The following is a 19,381-nucleotide window of genomic DNA, read 5'->3' on the forward strand; positions in this document are numbered from 1 at the left end:
GCCTCCTTAGACAGCACCTTCCAAACCCACGACCGCTACCACCTAGAAGGACAAAGGCAGCAGATGCATGGGGCCACCACCACCTGGAAGATCCCCCCCAAGTCACGCACCATCCTGACTTGGAAATGTATTGCCGTTCCTTCATTGTCGGTGGGTGAAAATCCTGGAACTCCCTCCCTAACAGCACTGTGGGTGTACCTACACCTCATGGACTGCAGTGGCTCAAGAAGGCATCACCACCACCTTCTCAAGGGCAATTAGGGGTGCACAATAAATGCTGGCCTAGCCTGCGACGCTCACATCAAATAGACGAATAATGAAAAAATTCGCAATTGAATCTCCAAAATCATTTTGCTCTCATCAGCTCAATGCAGGATCACACAATTACAGCATTAACAAGGGGAAATGGTGGATTGGGCTGAATGGAGCATTAACGCTAATCTGATGCAAGATTAACGATATGCTTCATGTGATGCTCTGTGTTAATACTGCTAGACTGGGAAGAGGCACACAGCAGTTTGATGTGACAAATAAGACAAATGCCCTATTCATGAAATGTTGTACTTGTGAAATACTGGGCTAGACCTTCCAAGGAGTGACAAGAGAGCTGCGCCACTCAAACTTTTCCCCGACTCAACGCTGCTTGCATTAGGTGGTGGCAGGTGGCAAAGGTGGTAGTTGGGTGTGGGAGGTAGGTCAGGTGGTCGGGAGAGGGAGTCGGGAGGTCAGGATGGTAGTCTGGATATCACAGGGTAGTGAGGGTAGCAGGGGGGATAGTCAGAGGGCAATGGGGGTGGTGGCATTGGCAGTCTAAGTGATTGGCGTTAGTTCTTGTGTTACCCCGGAGTCAGACTAGGTTTTCAACTGACTAACATTTCCTGAATAACTATCCAGGATAAGTACATGTCTCTGACTTTAACTCAGAGTTGGAGACTTTTACAGAGGGTCTTGGGGAACAAGGAAATTGCCAATTGGAGGCTGAAACTTCCTGGGCATTCCCATGTAAGTCAGCACGTCATCACTTCCACATGGTCGTGACGTGCATCTCTGAAAGATCCAGACACCCGAAGGTTTGGGCTATTGTATTGAAAAACACCGCATTGAGAAAAGCTGTGTTGAGAAAAATGACATTTATGAAACACCACAATGAGGAATGGTGTAACGCTGCAGCGTAGAATGCTATAGCGGCGCAGTAAGGAATGCCCCAGCGCCGCAGGGAGAGTGCCGCAGGGAGGAGTGCTGAAGCGAGAAGTGACTGCAGCACCGCAGTGAGGAATGCCCTAGCATAAGGACATAAGAAATAGGTACACGAGTAGACCATTCGGCCCTTCGAACCTGCTCCACCATTCAATATGATCATGGCTGATCTGATAGTTTAGAATTCCACATTCCCATCTAACCCCGATAACCTTTGATTCCCTTGCCTAACAACAATTTATCTACTTCTGCCTTAAAAATATTCACTGACCCCGCCTTCTGAGGCAGAGAGTTCCAAAGTTGGACAACCCTCAGAGGAAAGAAAATTCTCCTCAATCAAATCACCCCTCACTCTTCCAAACTACAGTGGCAACAAGCCCAGTCTGTTAAACCTCTCCTCATAAAGCAATCCACTATGCATGTTACTCCTTCAAAGAACTCCAATAAATTGGTGAAACATGATATCCCTTTTACAATACCATGATGACTCTCCCCGATTGCCTTGAGCTTTTCTAAGTGCTCAGCTATAACCTCCTTAATGATCAATTGTAACAACTTCCCCACGACAGACGTCAAGCTAACTGTCCCATAGTTTCCTGTTTCTGGCCTCCCTCCCTTCTTGAATAGAGGGATTACATTTGCTACTATCCAGTCTGATGGAACCTTTCCAGAATCTTGCAAATTTTGGAAAATTAACACCAACGCATCGACTACCTCATTAGCCACCTCTTTTAAGACGCTAGGATGTAGTCCATCAGGACCCAGCCCACTGCTCCATCAGTTTGCTCAGTACCATTTCCCCAGTGATTGTAATTTCACCAAGTTCCTCTCTCCCTACCGCCTCCTGATTTGCAGCTATTACTGGAATGTTTTGTATCCTCTATAGTGAACACAGAAGCAAACTATTTGTTCACTTCTTCCACCATTTTCTTATTATCTTTCATTACTCTACACTGTCACGCTCTCTAGAGGGCCAACACTCACTTTACTTACTCTTTTCCTTTTTAAATACCTGTAGAAACTCTTGCTATCCATTTTCACATTTCTAGCTAGCTTCCTCTCATACTCTAATTTCCTTCTCCTGGTTAACTGGTTAGTCATTCTCTGTCATTTTTTATATTCTATAAAATCATCTGTCCTGCCAATCAACTTTGCAGACTTGTATGCTTTTTCCTCAAGTTTTATGCTTTCCTTAACTTCTTTAGTTAACCACAGATGGTGGGTCCTCCCCTTAGAATTTTAAAAAATTATTGGAATGTACTTCTTCTAAATGCTCTGAAATATCCCCTTAAATGTTTGCCATTGCTTCTCTATTCATCTATCCTCTAGCCTTGTTTTCCACCACTTTAGCTAGCTCATCTTCATCTCCACATAGTTGCTGTTTTTAAGTTTAAGATATAGTCATAGACCCACTCTTCTCCCATTCAAACTGGATATAAAATTCAATCATTTTGTGGCCGCTGCTATGAGACCATAAGACGGAGGAGCAGAAGTAGGCCATTCGGCCCATCGAGCCTGTTCCGCCATTCAATGAGATCATGGCTGATCTGATAATCCTCAACTCCACTTTCCTGCCTTTTCCCCATAACCTTTGACTCCCTTACTGATTAAAAATCTGTCTATCTCAGTCTTGAATACACTTAATGACCCAGTCTCTACAGCCTTCTGCGGTAAAGAATTCCACAGGTTCACTATCCTCTGAGAGAAGAAATTCCTCCTCATCTCTGTCTTAAATGGGCGACCCTTTACTCTGAGATTATGCCCTCTGGTGCTAGACTCTTCCACAAGGGGAAACAAACTCTCAGCATCTACCCTGTCAAGCCCCCTAAGAATCTTATATGTTTCAATAAGGCCGCCTCTCGTTCTTCTAAACTCCCTCCATACCCGGGATCAACCTCATGAACCTTCTCTGAGCTGCCTCCAATGCCAGTATATCTTTCCTTAGATAAAGGGACCAAAATTGTTCACAGTATTCTAAGTGTGGTCTAACTTGTGCCTTGTATAGTTTTAGCAAGATTCCTGATTTTTGAAAAAGAGGCCAACATTCCATTTGCCTTCCCTATTACCTGCTGAACTTGTATGTTAGCTTTTTGGGATTCATGCACGAGGACCCCCAAATCCCTCTGTGCTGCAGCTTTCTGCAGTCTTTCTCCATTTAAATAATATTCAGCTCCTCTGTTCTTTCTGCCAAAGTGCATAACCTCACATTTTCCCACATTATATTCCATCTGCAAAGTTCTTGCCCACTCACTTAATCTGTCTATATTCCTCTGTAGATTCTTTTTGTCATCCTCACCAGCTGCATTCCCACCAATTTTTGTGTCATCCACAAACTTGGCGATAGTACATTCACTTCTCTCATATAGGTCATTAATATATATTGTAAATATCTGTGACCCCAGCAATGATCCCTGTGGTACTCCACTAGTTACAGGTTGCCATCCTGAAAATGCCCCCCTCATCCCAACTCTCTGTCTTCTATTAGTTAGCCAATCCTCTATCCATGCTAATATACTACCCCCAACGCCATGGGCTTTTATCTTATTAAGTAGCCTTATGTGCGGTACCTTATCACACATCTTTTGGAAATCGAAATACATTACATCTACTGGTTCCCCTTTATCTATCTTGCTTGTTACCTTCTCAAAGGATTCTAATAAATTTGTTAGGCATGATTTCCCTTTCATGAAGCCATGCTGACTCTGCTTGATTATATTACGTATTTCTAAATGCTCTGCTATTACATCCTTTATAATAGACTCTAACATTTTCCCAATGACAAATGTTAAGCTAACTGACCTATAGCTACCTGTCTTTTGTCTCCCTCCCTTTTTGAATAGGGGCGTTACATTGGCAATTTTCCAGTCTTCTGGGACTTTTCCAGAATCTAAGGATTCTTGGAAGATTACTAGCAGCGTATTTACTATCTGTGTAGCTACTTCCTTTAAAACCTAGGATGCAACCCGTCAGGTCTAGGGGACTTAACGGCCTTTAGCCCAATTAGTTTCCCAAGCACTTTTTCTCCCCCACCTTTTGCCCCTTGATTATTTTGTATTTTTGGAATGCTATTAGTGTCTTCTACCCTGAAGACTGATGCAATGATATTCATTCAACTTTGTCATATCCTGGTGCCCCATTATTATTTCCCCAGCCTCATTCTCTAAGGGGCCTATGTTCACTTTGACCTCTCTCTTCCTTTTTATATCTTTAAAGAAGTTCTTACTGTCCGTTTTTATATTACTTGCTAGTTTACCCTTAAAGTTTTTTTTTTGGTCATCTTTTGTTGGTTTTTAAAACTTTCCCTATCCTCTGGCTTACCACTAATCTTTGCCACATTGTATGGCTTTTCTTTCAATTTGATACTATCCTTAACTTCCTTGGTTAACCATGGTTGGTTTATCCCCTTTCTCACTGGGATATATCTTTGTTGTGTCATTAAGTATTTTCTTAAACATCTGCCATTGCTCATCAACCATCTTTTCTGCTAAACTCCTTTCCCAGTCCACTCCAGCCAACTCTGCCCTCATTCCTTTGTAATTACCCTTATTTAAGTTTAGCACAGTTGTTTCCGACCCAATTTTCTCACTCTCAAACTGAATGCTAAATTCTACCATGTTATGGTCACTGTTTCCTAGGGGATCTTTACTCTGAGATCATTTATCAAACCTGCCTCATTACACATTACCAGGTCAAAAATAGCCTGATCCCTGGTTGGATCCACAACATATTGTTCTAGGAATCTGTCCAGAATGCACTCTATGAATTCTTGTTCAAGGCTTCCTCTGCCAATTTGATTTTCCCAATCTACATGATGATTAAAGTCACCCATGATTAATATACTGCCTTTTTTACATGCCCTCATTATCTCCCGATTTATTCTCTGTCCTACAGTGTAGCTACTGTTAGGGAGGCCTATAGACTACTCCCACCAGTGTTTTCTTCCCCTAGTTATTTCTTATCTCCACTCGTATGGATTCTACATCTTCCGATCCAAGATCATTTCTTGCTATCGTACTTATTCCATCTCCTAATAAACAAAGCTACCCCGCCACCCTTTCCTTCTTGCCTGTCCTTTTGAAAAGTCACATACCCCTGAATATTTAGTTCCCAGCTTTGATCTCCTTATAACCACGTCTCCGTAATGACTATAAGATCATATCCATTAACCCATTTATTTTGTTCCAAATACTAATTTAAGTGAAGAGCCATTAATTTTGCCTTTTTACCATTTTCCCCCTTTGACCCTATTTGCTCCTTTTTTTTCTGTTTGTACACTCTGTCCCTTCCTGTCACACTCTGGGTATCATTACCTAAATAGCTGCCCTGAAATACTGCCATATCCTTTTGCTTTGTCAGCCTACGTATCCCCTCTCCAGAACCCTCCCCACCACCCCCCATTTAGTTTAAAGCCCTCTCTACAGCCCTAGTTATACAATTCGCCAGGACACTGGTCCCAGCACGGTTCAAATGAAGCCTGTCCCACCGGAACAGCTCCCTTCTACCCCAGTACTGGTGCGAGTGCCCCATGGACTGAAACCCATTCCTCCCACACCAATCTTTAAGCCACGCATTTAACTCCTTGACTTTATTTACCCTATGCTAGTTTGCCTGTGGCTCAGGCAGTAATCCAGAGATTATTATTTTGGAAGTTCTGCTTTTTAATTTGGCTCCTGCTTAAATTCTTTCAGCAGAATCTCCTTTCTAGTCCTATCAATGTCGCTGGTACCAACATGGACGACAATAACTGGATCCCTCTCCTCCCACTCCAAGTTCCTCTCCAGCCCTGAGGAGTTGTCCTTAACCCTGGCACCAGGCAGGCAACACAGCCTTTGGGACTTATGCTCACAGCTGCAAAGAACAGTACCTATCCCCCTAATTATACTGTCCCCTACCACTACGTTCCTATTTCCTCCCCACACTTGAATGGCTCCCTGTACCAGTGCCATAGTCAGTTCGCTCATCCTCCCTGCAGTCCCCGTTCTTGTCCACACAGCCTGCAAGAACCTCGTAACTGTTGGGCAGAGGCAGGGGCCGAGGCTCCTCGAACACGACCGCCTGGGTTCCCATACTTGCTTCACTTGTGGTCACAACCTCCTGTCCCTGATCACAGACCAAATTTGAATTACCTAATCTGAGGGGTGTGACCACCTCCTGGAGCAAAGTGTCCAGGTAACTTTCCCCCTCCCTGATGTGGCGCAACGTCTGCAGCTCGGACTCCAGCTCTTCAACTCGAATCTGAAGTTCCTCAAGCTGCAAATATTTACTACAGATGTGTTCGCTCTGGATCACTTTGGTGTCCAGCAGCTCCCACATGCTGCAGCTCCAACACATCACCCGCCCTGCCATCACTATCGTATTTTATTTAATTACTTAATTAATTACTCTAGTATGCCTGCTCTTTACACTCTATTGTAATTTTTTACACATTAGTATTGATCTTATACTTAACAAGCTATTTTTAAGAAAAAGAGAAAAAAGAAAAAAAAGACTAGAGACCTAAACACAAACTAAAGACCTTACTTTAACTTTAAAGACTAGAAATACTCACCAATCAGCTGCTCTCTGCTCTCTTTAATGGTCTCTGGCCTCTCTCTCCGCGTTCTTTAATAATTTCTCACTCTACTCTCATTGTTAATGGCCCTGCTGTCCTCTCGCTGTTAATGGCCCTGCTGCTCCTCTCGCTCTCTCACTGTTAATGGCCCCGCTGCTCCTCTCGCTCTCTCACTGTTAATGGCCCTGCTGCTCCTCTCGCTCTCTCACTGTTAATGGCCCCGCTGCTCCTCTCACTCTTCACTGTTAATGGCCCCACTGTCCTCTCGCTGTTAATGGCCCCGTTGCTCCTCTTGCTCCCACTGTTAATGGCTACGCTGCTCCTCTCGCTCTCTCTCTATTAATGGCCCCATTGCTCCTCTCGCTCTCTCACTGTTAATGGCCCCATTGCTCCTCTCGCTCTCTCACTGTTAAAGGCCCCATTGCTCCTCTCGCTCTCTCACTGTTAATGGCCCCATTGCTCCTCTCGCTCTCGCTGTTAATGGCCCCATTGTTCCTCTCGCTCTCTCACTGTTAATGGCCCCGCTGCTCCTCTCGCTCTCACTGTTAATGGCCCCGCTGCTCCTCTCGCTCTCTCACTGTTAATGGCCCCGTTGCTCCTCTCACTGTTAATGGACCCGTTGCTCCTCTCACTGTTAATGGCCGCCGTTGCTCCTCTTGCTCTCTCACTGTTAATGGCCCCATTGCTCCTCTCGTTCTCTCACTGTTAATGGCCCCGTTGCTCCTCTCACTGTTAATGGCCCCGTTGCTCCTCTCGCTCTCTCACTGTTAATGGACCCGTTGCTCCTCTCACTGTTAATGGCCGCCGTTGCTCCTCTTGCTCTCTCACTGTTAATGGCCCCATTGCTCCTCTCGTTCTCTCACTGTTAATGGCCACACTGCTTCTTGCACTCTCTCTACCTAGGTGTGCCTTTACTCTGAGGTCATTAATTAATCCTGTCACATTACACAATACCAAGTCTAATATAACCTCCTCTCTGGTTGGTTCCAGAACATGCTGCTCTAAGAAACTATCTCGAAAGCATTCTAAGAACTCATCATCAGGCTACTACTGCCAATTTGATTTTTCCAGTTTTTTTGTTGATTAAAATCACCCATGATTATTACAATATTTTCTCTTGAATACTTTTCCCTTCACTGTGGCAACTGTTAGGAGACCTGTAGACCACTCCCACGAGTGATTTCTTCCCCCTACTATTCCTCATCTCCATCCAAACCGATTCTACATTCTGATCTCCTGAACCAAGGTCATCTCTAATTATTGCACCAATGCTATCATTGATTAACAGTGATACACCTCCGCCTTTACCTAGCTTCCCACTCTTCTTGAATGTAATGTATCCCTCAGTATTCAGGGCCCAATCTTTGTCATCCTGCAGCCAGGTCTCCTTAATTGCTATCAGATCACATTTATTTCAATGTGGGCCATCAATTCATTTACTTTGTTATGAACGCTACGCACATTCAGATAGCGAGCCTTCAGTTTTGTCTTTTTGTTACTTTTGTAACATCTAGTCTCGACTGTTGATGTATTCTTAGGTTTTTTTTCTCTCAGTCCCTTCCTGCCATTCTCTGACCCTCATTTTTCATATTACTATTTTGCTCTCTTAAAGACACCTTGAATTGCTACCTCTACCCAAGCTTGATCCTCACCCCTCTTGTTTAGTTTAAAGCCTCTCTACTTCCCTAGTTATGCGATTTGCGACGACACTCATCCAAATGTGGTTCAGGTGTAAACCATCCTAATGGTACAGCCCCCAGTTGCCCCAGTACTGATGCCAGTGCCCACTAGCGCCACAGTGCAGAGTGCCATAGCACCACAGTGAGGAGTGCCGTAACGCTGTACTGTATGAGGTATGCTGTCATGAGAAATGTTGTATTTGCTCTATGTCAATACTGTTAGCTTGCTAAGACAGTTTGTTGTGACTCACCAGAGAAATTCTTTATTTCCTGATGGTTGGAAGCAGCTGATTTCAGACTGAAAACTGAACACCCCAAACACCTTGCTACTTTCAGCTGTCTGCCTCCTTCATTGCATCTGCTGTCTGACCTTGGCACATTCAAACTGCTTAGTGACAAAGGTCAAGACAGGTCTAGATGTTTATCTTTCTGTAAAACATGACGGTTTCTCCATGGAAAATTCAGCAGCACCTCTTCAAGGTTCAACACCTTTAGCCTGACTTGTATACCTGAAGAGTTTCCAAACAGCAGTCCCCGACTTGCCTTTCCACACTTTGTACCTCTGCCCCTTTGTCATGCAATTGTCTATGAACTTGCTCGGTGCTCGAAAATCATTTCCAGTCCACTTCCTGGGAAACAATTGCCCAAGATTTTCTGGAGCTGGAAAACATCTACTTGTCTGACCTCGTTCTTTCCAATGCAAGGGTTCAGACGTATGGCTCTGATCCCAGCACCATTTTTCCTCGGCAGTCTGAACTTAGTGAATTACATGGAGGTTGGTGAGTAGGACTGTCTAAACAGAAACCTTCTGCTATCATGGTTTTATGAGGCTAACTTGATGAACCAGAAGATTTTTCCAATCATTCTTCAGGATGTGGGTGTCACTGGCAAGGCCAGCATTCATTTTCTATCTCTAGTTAGATGGTGGTAGCAGGCTCTTCTCCTTGGATTGCTCTTGTCCTTTAGGTGGTAGAGCTGGTGCGTTTGGGAGGGGATGCTGCAGAAGCCATGTTGTCTTGATGCAGTTCATCCTGTGGAGAGTGCACATTGCAATCACATTGCGTCAGGGTTGGAACGCTTAGCGATTAGATTGGGTGCCAATATAGTAGAGTGCTTTCTGCTGGATGATACTGAACATCTGGAATATTTTGTGATATTGCAAAACACGCCCAAGCATCACATGCCAGGTGTTTACTCCATTGGTGGTACAGTTCCAGTCTTCTGCTTTGGTGGTTGTTACTCTACAACAGCTGGACATGGCAAGTGCTGGATCTGCTATCACTCCCACTAGCTCATTCAACATGCATGAGTAATCATGTGTCCCACTTATTCCTTCAATGTGCAAGACCCAACAAGATACTGAATTATTTTCCTGCCATTGTTCTGCCGAATGACAAATTCTTATTTAACACCCTGGCTGCTTCAGCAGACTCTCTTTTCTTATATGTGTACCAGGATGTGGGCATCACTGATAAGCTCAGAATTTATTGCCTATGCTTAGTTGCCCTGAAAAGGTGGTGGTGGGCCTTTTTGAACTAAAGTGGCTTGATTCAACTGAGGGAATTTGCTGGCTCACATCAGAGGGGAGTTAGAGTTGGTGTGCGACTGAAGTAACATACAGATCAAACCGGTAAGGACACCAAGTTTCCTTCCCTAAAGAGCATCAACAAATGACTTGGGGTTCTGATGGCAATCTGATGTTACGGTCACCAGTTTGCAGTTTTTGTTAAACATGTTCATTTGTAAATCTGGAAACTTGCTGAATTCCAATCATGCAGCTAGTTAGAAATACACAGCAGGTCAGTCAGAATCTGAAGCAGAAAAGATAAATTAACTTGGCATGGCTTCCAGCATCTGAACTTTGCTCCAAGCTTAACCGACCAACCTTACCTTCAAAATCCCAAGCACAAGTTCTTGGTGTGTTTGAGAATAACTCCCAACCTGCAGCACAATGAGCTAAACCAGTGCTCCATTTCATCTATTCTGTATGAACTCACAATAAAGCCCCAGCCCCAGAAATCAATGGGTCACAGCTAAGTATAAGATCAATCTCCATTCTGGCTTTCAACAGGATGGTCAAAGGCCTCTCCCCTGCATGCTCAGTGGACACAGAGTTACAAATTCATGAACTCACCTCAATGCTGAAGTAGCCACGATCCACGTAGTCTCCAAGGAACAGATACTGAGTGCTGCTGGGTGAGCCGCCCACTTCAAACAGCTTCATCAGGTCAAAGAACTGACCATGAATGTCACCACACACTGAAAGGCACACAAATTAAGAGAGCAAATTGATTGGAAGCTTCGATGCCTTTTGAAAGGCATCACCATCAACACGACCGTCTCTCACACACCCCATAGCCAATTCAATCCCTCGGGTGGGGGCAGGAGGTGAGGTAGCAAGCAGCGTGGGGGTAGGTGGTGGAGCGGGTGGGGGCCCAGGAGGGGGGAGTGGGCAGGGGCCCAGGAGCGGGGGGTGGGCGGGGGCCCAGAAGCGGGGGGGGCGGGCAGGGGCAAAGTAGTGGGGAGCGGGGGCGAAGAACGGGCAAGTGGGGGTGAAGGGGGGAGCGGAGGGAAAAGTGAGAGAGGAGCAGGGGAGAAATAGAGGGGAGTAGGGTGGGTGTCAGGTAACCCAGACCTGTGATGGGTGCATCCACTTCAATGAGTGTCCGTTCCTTGCGAAAGATAGCGGCTCCATCCTCGATGATCTTGATGGCAGCATCTTCCTCCAGTCTCCCTTCTTTAATAAAATGTGCCCGTAAGACGTCAAGTTTAGGCTTACCCTCTGAGTAAATATCCTGCATGGTGAGGCGCCGGGCCGGTGGAACGGGAACAGCTGAGAGATAGAGAACAACCCTGAGTACTACCAAAATTGATTTTCAATCCAGAACACAGATTAATACACACACGAAGAACACAGATCAAACAATACCTGTTGCACAACTGAATCTGTCAGCAACCATTTATTCCAGGCTAGGGGTAGTGCCAAACTGGCAGGGGGTCAGCACTGAGGGAGTGTCGCACTGTCAAAGGGTCAGTACTGAGTGAGCGCTGCAGTCGGAAGGTCAGTACTGAGGGAGTGTCGCACTGTCAGAGGGTTAACATTTATTCCTCAACGAACAATTCAAACTCATGATCTAGTCAATGGTTTCCATTAGTGTTCAGGATTTTGGTTTGTGTAAATTGTCTACTGCATTTCCCACCTTGCAAAAGTTCAAAAACTTAAATTGGCCAGTGTTTGATGGGGACAGTGTAGAGGGAGCTTTACTCTGTATCTAACCCCGTGCTGTACCTGACCAGGGATTGTTTGATGGGGACAGTGTAGAGGGAGCTTTACTCTTTATCTAACCCCGTGCTGTACCTGTCATGGGAGTGTTTGATGGGGACAGTGTAGTGGGAGCTTTACTCTTTATCTAACCCAGTGCTGTTTCAGTCCTGGGAGTGTTTGATGAGACAACGCAGAATAAGCTTAACATATATGCAGAATAGAAAGGCAGCAAACAAGTTAAATGTAGAGAGATTGCAGAACCCTGATTCATCCTGAAAAGTGTGAGGTGATGCATTTTGGGAGGGCTAACACAGCAAGGGAGTACACGATGAATGGTAGGACCCTAGGAAGTACAGAGGATCAGAGGGACCTTGGTGTATATGTCCACAGGTCCCTCAAGGCAGCAGCACAGGTAGATAAGGTGGTTAAGAAGGCATATGAGATACTTGTCTTTATTAGCAAAGGCATAGAATATAAAAGCAGGGAGGTTATGTTGGAACTGTATAAAATGCTAGTTAGGCCACAGCTGGAGTACTGTGTGCAGTTCTGGTCGCCACACTATAGGATGTGATTGCACTGGAGAGGGTGCAGAGGAGATTCACCAGGATGTTGCCTGGGCTGGAGCGTTTCAGCTATGAAGAGAGACTGGATAGGCTAGGGTTGTTTTCCTTTGAGCAGAGGGGGTTCAGGGGAGACCTGGTAGAGGTACACAAAATTATGAGGGGCATTGATAGGGTAGATAGAAAGAAACATTTCCCCTTAGTGGAGGTGTCAATAACCAGGGGGCATAGATTTAAGGTAAGGGACAGGAGGTTTAGAGGGGGCCTGAGGAAAGATTTTTTACCCAGAGGGTGGTTGGAATCTGGAACACACTGCCTGAGGGGGTGATAGAGGCAGGAACCCTCACAACATTTAAGAAGTATTTAGATGAGCACTTGAAACACCCTTGCATACAGGGCTATGGGCCAAGTGCTGGAAAATGGGATTAGAATAAGTAGGTGCTTGATGGCTGGCATGGACACAATAGGCCGAAGGGCCTGTTTCTGTGCTACATAACTATGACTCTAACTCTGTGGTACAGAGGAATCTGGGTGTCCTGGAGCATGAATCGCAAAAAGTTAGTTTGCCGGCACAGCAAGTGATTAGGAAGCAAATGGAATGTTGTCGTTTATTGCAAGGAGAATGGAATATACAAGTCGGGAAGTTTTACCACAGCTGTACATGACCTTGGTGAGACCACATCTGGATGTACAATTTTAGTCTCCTTATTTGAAAAAGGATATAAATGCATTAGCTGTTCAGAGAAGGTTCACTCAACTCATTCCTGTGATGAAGGATTATGGAAAGGTTGAACAGGTTGGGCCTATACCCACTGGAGTCTAGAAGAATAACAGGTGATCTTATTGAAGCAAAAAATCTTGAGCGAACTCGATGGGGTGGATACTGGGTTCATGTTTCCTCTTGTGGGGAGTTGAGAGCCAAGGGACACAGTTTAAGGAGAGGCCTCCTTTTTAAGACAGCTGAGGAGAACTCTTTTTTCCTTGTTAGTCTGTGGAATTCTCTCCCCCAGAAAATAGTGGAGAATGGGTCATTGAATTTATTCAAGGCGGAGTTAGACAGATTTTTGATAGGCAAGTCAATGGTTATGGGGGGGGTGGGGACAAATACAAAACACAATCAGATCAGCCATGATCTGATTCAACGGTGGAGCAGGCTCCAAGAGCCAAATGGCCTACTCCTGCTGAAAAGTCCTATGTATCCTATTCTTCCTCTAAATTCAGGCTGCACCTGCTCTGAGTATTTGATGGGGCAGTGTAGAGGGAGCTTTACTCTGTATCTAACCCCGTGCTGTACCTGTCCTGGGAGTGTTTGATGGGGACGGTGTAGAGGGAGCTTTACTCTGTATCTAACCCCATGCTGTACCTGTCCTGGGAGTGTTTGATGGGGACAGTGTAGATGGAGCTTTACTCTGTATCTAACCCCGTGCTGTACCTGTCCTGGGAGTGTTTGATGGGGACAGTGTAGAGGGAGCTTTACTCTGTATCTAACCCCATGCTGTACCTGTCCTGGGAGTGTTTGATGGGGACGGTGTAGAGGGAGCTTTACTCTGTATCTAACCCCGTGCTGTACCTGTCCTGGGAGTGTTTGATGGGGACAGTGTAGAGGGAGCTTTACTCTGTATCTAACCCCGTGCTGTACCTGTCCTGGGAGTGTTTGATGGGGACAGTGTAGAGGGAGCTTTACTCTGTATCTAACCCCGTGCTGTACCTGTCCTGGGACTATTTCACAGGACAGTGTAGACGGAGCTTTATTGTATCTAACCCCCTGCTGTAACTGCCCTAGGATTGTTTGATGGGGATAGTGTAGAGGGAGCTTTACTCTGTATCTAACCCCGTGCTGTAACTGCCCTGGGAGTGTTTGATGGGGACAGTGTAGAGGGAGCTTTACTCTGTATCTAACCCCCTGCCGTACCTGTCCTGGGAGTGTTTGATGGGGACAGTGTTGAGGGAGCTTTAGGTAACCCCGTGCTGTACCTGTCCTGGGAGTGTTTGATGGGGACAATATAGAGGTAGCTTTACTCTGTACCTAACCAATTTCAATTGAAATTGAATTCAATAAAAAAATAATTAAAAGTCTGGTGAAGACCATGAAACCATTGTCGATTGTCACTAATGCCCTTTAGGGAAGGAAATCTGCCACCCTTACCTGGTCTGGTCTACATGTGACTCCAGACCCATAGCAATGTGGTTGACTCTTAAATGCCCAATTAGGAATGGGCAATAAATGCTGGCCTAGGCAGCAATGCCCACATCCCATGAACGAATAAAAAAAAGTTAACATTAATTACAGCCAATAAAGATCGCAAAAGGAAAACTATGCCCAACAGACGTAATGGTGTTATTTCATTAAATTTTCTGGTTTTTGTAAATTGAAGTTTTCAAATCCCCCCCATGCCCTTGTCCCTCTCTAATTCTGGCCTCTCGTGTATCGCTGATTTTGATCGCTCCAGCATTGGTGGTCTTTAGTTGTCTCGGCCCCATGCTCTGGAATTCCCTCCTTAAACCTCACCAACTCACTTTCCTCCTGTCAGAGACTTCTGAGAAACTACCTCTTTGACTAAGCTTTTAGTCACCTGACCTAGTCTCTCCAATGTCACTCCTTTGTTTTATAATGCTCCTGAGAAGCGCCTTGGCAGATTTCATTGTGTTCAAGTTGCTATATAAGTTGTTGCTGCAAATAATAGCAAAGGAGGACAGCGATGGGAAGGGAGTCTCTGGAAGCTTGGTATATCCTCTCTCTCTCTCTGAACAGGCTGAGAATAGTCACATTCCAGGCTGGTCAGATGAAGAATGCCTGGAATCAGCTGGAGAGAGCACTCAGGAACAGACACAATTCCTGCTACTGTCATTGTTAATCTCCGAGCCCAGGAGTATCCTCTGTGCAGGGGACATCTTGTCATAGGTACCAAGAGGAAGGATGTGGCAGAAAGCACCTCCGGTAAATCAGCGAAAAACAGCTCTGTCACTGTCATGATCCCTGACCAGATCCCTAAATTTTTGGTGCAATCCAGTTAGGGACCAATAACATTTTGTTTAAAGTAGACAAAGTTTAAGATTCAAGACACCTGCTAAGAGGATAGAGCCACAAGATTCCACGTGTTTTGAACAAACAAAAATAAACTTTATTATACAAGGTCTGAAAGATACAACAATTTACAATGTCTATTTTATACTCTTAACATTCAGGGTTAATATGAGGTACATGTGAATTAACAGGCTTACTGCACACTACACCACACTGCATGATAAATGGCAGATACAACCAAGACAGAGTCCATGGATTTCTCAGCAAACCACCAAGACATCAGCAAACAGTGAAAGTCAACCAATCTCACTGAAACTCTTTCTCTCTCCAGAGACATTCCAGTCTGTGACAAGCTAACCCCTGCACAGAGGATACTCCTGGGCACGGAGATTAACAATCACCTTCTAAGATTTAACCTGGGAATTCTCTCCAAAGGTTGCTCCAACTGGACAGCATCAATGATGGCCCACCTCGCAAGATTTTAATCTCATATCCCGAGCTTCTGTTCCCCTGGATTCCCGACTCTGCACCAGGGCACCAACTCAAAAGCACAACTTCAGCTCTCCAGCCACACCTTGCAAAACACTGCTGCTCCAAAGGATTATCTTTGACCCAGTGGCACACAGCACAGAGTCACCAACCTTCAGCTGCCTTCTTGGATCTTCAGGGCTTCTCCTGAGCCCTCATCACTTCAAACCTGCTAACCACAGACCTTTTCCGACTCGGAGCCTCTTTCTCTGCTCCTCTCTTTTTAACTTAGCTGGGACCTCTTCTTGCCCCTTGTCCAGGACTCTTCTCAGGCCTCTACCTGGGACACTTGTCTTCAAAAACACTCAGCGCCCGATCACATGATCTGGATTTTTGCGCCATTTTCTATTTGCGCACAGGAGCGTTGGGCTTGTCCTTGGTCCAAAGAACTGAAAATGCTGAACTGCGAATGTGCAGAAACTCGAGGTCTGTCAGGGCTTGGAATTCCCAGTCTCTGCTCTCGATGAAAAACTAAGCTGGCTTTCAGAACACCTGCCCATTCAAAAGCACAGCTTGGCCCTTCAGTCCTTGCTCTCACTTGACATTCACCTCCCTTCTTTCCACATCGCTTTTCACATGCCTCATTCCTCATCCTCTCACAGACCCTCTCACCACATCAGCAAAGGGCCACACATCATCCTCCTGTGCCATGTGGCCACCAACATCTCATCTCTTCATTCCCACCTTGTTCCTGTCCAGACACATGAAAGATTGATAGACAGGGGGTTGTGGGAGTTAGGGGAATATATTAACAAGGGTAGAGGATTGGCTGAAGGATAGAAAACACTGAGCAGTGCGAAGTGAATTATTTTTGGATTGGCAGACTGTGTGCCAGAAGGGTCAGTGCTAGGTCTTCAGCTGCTTTTCCACTGTGACACTGAGGATACAAAGCCAGGAAAATGAGATGCAAGGACACAGAGAGACTGCAAATAGATATAGACAGGTTAATCGAGTAGGCAAGATAGTGGCAGATGGATTATAATTGGGAAATTAAGTTGCTCATTTTGCAGGAATATAAAAAGACTATTTTTTTAAAGGGTGAGAAGGTAATAAATGTGGATATTTAGAGGAATGTATACAAAACACCAAGTTAACATGCAGGTACAGCGATCAATTAGTAAGGCTAATTGCACGTTGCTCAAAATGACAGGAGAATCCATTCTAAGAAGAATGAGAAGTCATCTCGTTGTAACCTATAAAGCTCTGAGAAAGTCTGACAGGGTAGACAATGAGAGGCTGTTTCCTCTTGGTGGGACTCTCTGGAATAAAAGGGGTCGATCTTTTCGGGCGGAAACAAAGAGAGTTGTGAATCTTTGGAATTCTCTATCCCAGAGGGTTGTGGATGTTCAAGACTGAGATCGACAGATTTTTGGACATTGAAAATTTGGGGATAGTGGATTTGTACAGGATCAGCCAAGATCTGGTTGAATGGTGAAACAGGATCGAGGTGCCGAATAGGTGAGGGCTGCTCCTGTTCCCTGTGTCTACGAGTGCCCACAGAGACCAACCCCCCCTGCCATCCTACATCCCCAACACCCATCCCCCAACCTTCATTCCCAACCCCCATCCTTCAACCCAACCCCCATCCTTCACCCCCCAACCCCCATCCTTCATCCCCAACCCCCATCCTTCATTCCCCCAACACCCATCCTTCATCCACAACCCCCATCCTTCACCCCCCAACCCCCCATCCTTCACCCCCCAACCCCCATCCTTCATCCCCCAACCCCCATCCTTTATCCCCAACCCCCATCCTTCATCCCCCAACCCCCCATCCTTCACCCCCCAACCCCCATCCTTCACCCCCCAGCCCCCATCCTTCATCCCCAACCCCCATCCTTCACCCCACAACCCCCATCCTTCACCCCCAGCCCCCATCCTTCACACCCCAGCCCCCATCCTTCATCCCCCCAGCCCCCATCCTTCATCCCCAACCCCCATCCTTCACCCCCCAACCCCCCATCCTTCACCCCCCCAACCCCCATCCTTCACCCCCCAGCCCCCATCCTTCATCCCCCAGCCCCCATCCTTCACCCCCCAACCCCCATCCTTCACCCCCCAGCCCCCATCCTTCACCCCCCCAACCCCCATCCTTCACCCCCCCAACCTTCACCCCCCAGCCCCCATCCTTCATCCCCCAGCCCCCATCCTTCATCCCCCAACCCCCATCCTTCACCCCCCAACCCCCATCCTTCACCCCCCAACCCCCATCCTTCACCCCCCAGCCCCCATCCTTCACCCCCCAACCCCCATCCTTCACCCCCCAACCCCCATCCTTCACCCCCCAACCCCCATCCTTCACCCCCCAACCCCCAACCTTCACCCCCCAGCCCCCATCCTTCATCCCCCAACCCCCATCCTTCACCCCCCAACCCCCATCCTTCACCCCCCAACCCCCATCCTTCACCCCCCCAACCCCCATCCTTCACCCCCCAACCCCCATCCTTCACCCCCCAGCCCCCATCCTTCACCCCCCAACCCCCATCCTTCACCCCCCAACCCCCATCCTTCACCCCCCAACCCCCATCCTTCACCCCCCCAACACCCATCCTTCACCCCCCCAGCCCCCATCCTTCACCCCCCAGCCCCCATCCTTCACCCCCAACCCCCATCCTTCACCCCCCAACCCCCATCCTTCACCCCCCAACCCCCATCCTTCACCCCCCCAACCCCCATCCTTCACCCCCCAGCCCCCATCCTTCACCCCCCAACCCCCATCCTTCACCCCCCAACCCCCATCCTTCATCCCCAACCCCCATCCTTCACCCCCCCAACCCCCATCCTTCACCCCCCCAACCCCCATCCTTCACCCCCCAGCCCCCATCCTTCACCCCCCAACCCCCATCCTTCACCCCCCAACCCCCATCCTTCACCCCCCAACCCCCATCCTTCACCCCCCAACCCCCATCCTTCATCCCCCAACCCCCATCCTTCACCCCCCCAACCCCCATCCTTCACCCCCCCAACCCCCATCCTTCACCCCCCGCCCCCCCTTCTCCACAATCACGCACCCTCCCCAGGTACCTTTCGCCACCCTATCGACGGTGGAGACTTGTTGAGCTTGGCCCTGACTCTGGTCCTCTGTTGCTGCGGCCATGTCCGGTCGCTGCCTCTTCGGCTGAGAAAGCGGCCGCGACTCCCGGGGCTGTCCGGCCTCGGATGCCCCTTGGCGCCTGCGCACTACCCGCTGGGACCTGTAGTCCATCAGCCTGGACTACAGCTCCCGGCCTGCCCCGCGCCCCGCACACGGCTCGCCGCGGGAGCAGCAGCCAATCAGGAGCCCTCCTGTACTACAATTCCCAGGAAGCATGGCGCCTCCCGCATCCTACGCATGCTCAGATAACTGCAGCCCACAGCATTCTCCTGCTCTGATTCTTATTATTTTTCATGATGCACAATCAGCCCCAATCCCTATTGTAGCTCCAAACCTTTGACAGTTCCACCTGTTTAAGTCCCCTCCAGGTGACATATCGAATAAAGACATAAGAAATTGGAACAAGAGGTCATTCAGCCCCTCCAGCCCATTCTGCCAGTCAGTAAGATCATAACTAACCTTCAACACCAACTGCACTTTCC

At 47.1% G+C, this 19,381-nt stretch overlaps 1 protein-coding gene across 4 annotated transcripts in view; it reads right to left on the reverse strand.

The window, feature by feature from the left end:
* Positions 1–18,977, reverse strand: part of LOC144694786 (serine/threonine-protein phosphatase 2B catalytic subunit gamma isoform-like) — a 47,389-nt gene extending 28,412 nt beyond the window's left edge. For 2 of the 4 annotated variants that reach the window (XM_078565376.1, XM_078565375.1), the window contains exons 1-3: positions 18,830–18,977; positions 11,063–11,260; positions 10,562–10,686 (exon numbers count right to left, since the gene is read on the reverse strand). In XM_078565376.1, the coding sequence (XP_078421502.1) occupies positions 10,562–10,686; positions 11,063–11,260; positions 18,830–18,902 (396 nt within the window). In that variant the 5' untranslated portion in view covers positions 18,903–18,977. Of the gene's footprint in view, positions 1–10,561; positions 10,687–11,062; positions 11,261–12,902; positions 12,957–18,829 lie in introns of all 4 variants that reach the window. The other 2 variants (XM_078565377.1, XM_078565378.1) reach the window with 2 other exon arrangements.
* Between the last annotated feature and the right edge of the window lie 404 nt (positions 18,978–19,381).

The sequence above is a fragment of the Cetorhinus maximus genome, chromosome 20 (assembly GCF_964194155.1).
Source record: "Cetorhinus maximus chromosome 20, sCetMax3.hap1.1, whole genome shotgun sequence".
In the NCBI taxonomy this organism is placed as follows: Eukaryota; Metazoa; Chordata; class Chondrichthyes; order Lamniformes; family Cetorhinidae; genus Cetorhinus; species Cetorhinus maximus.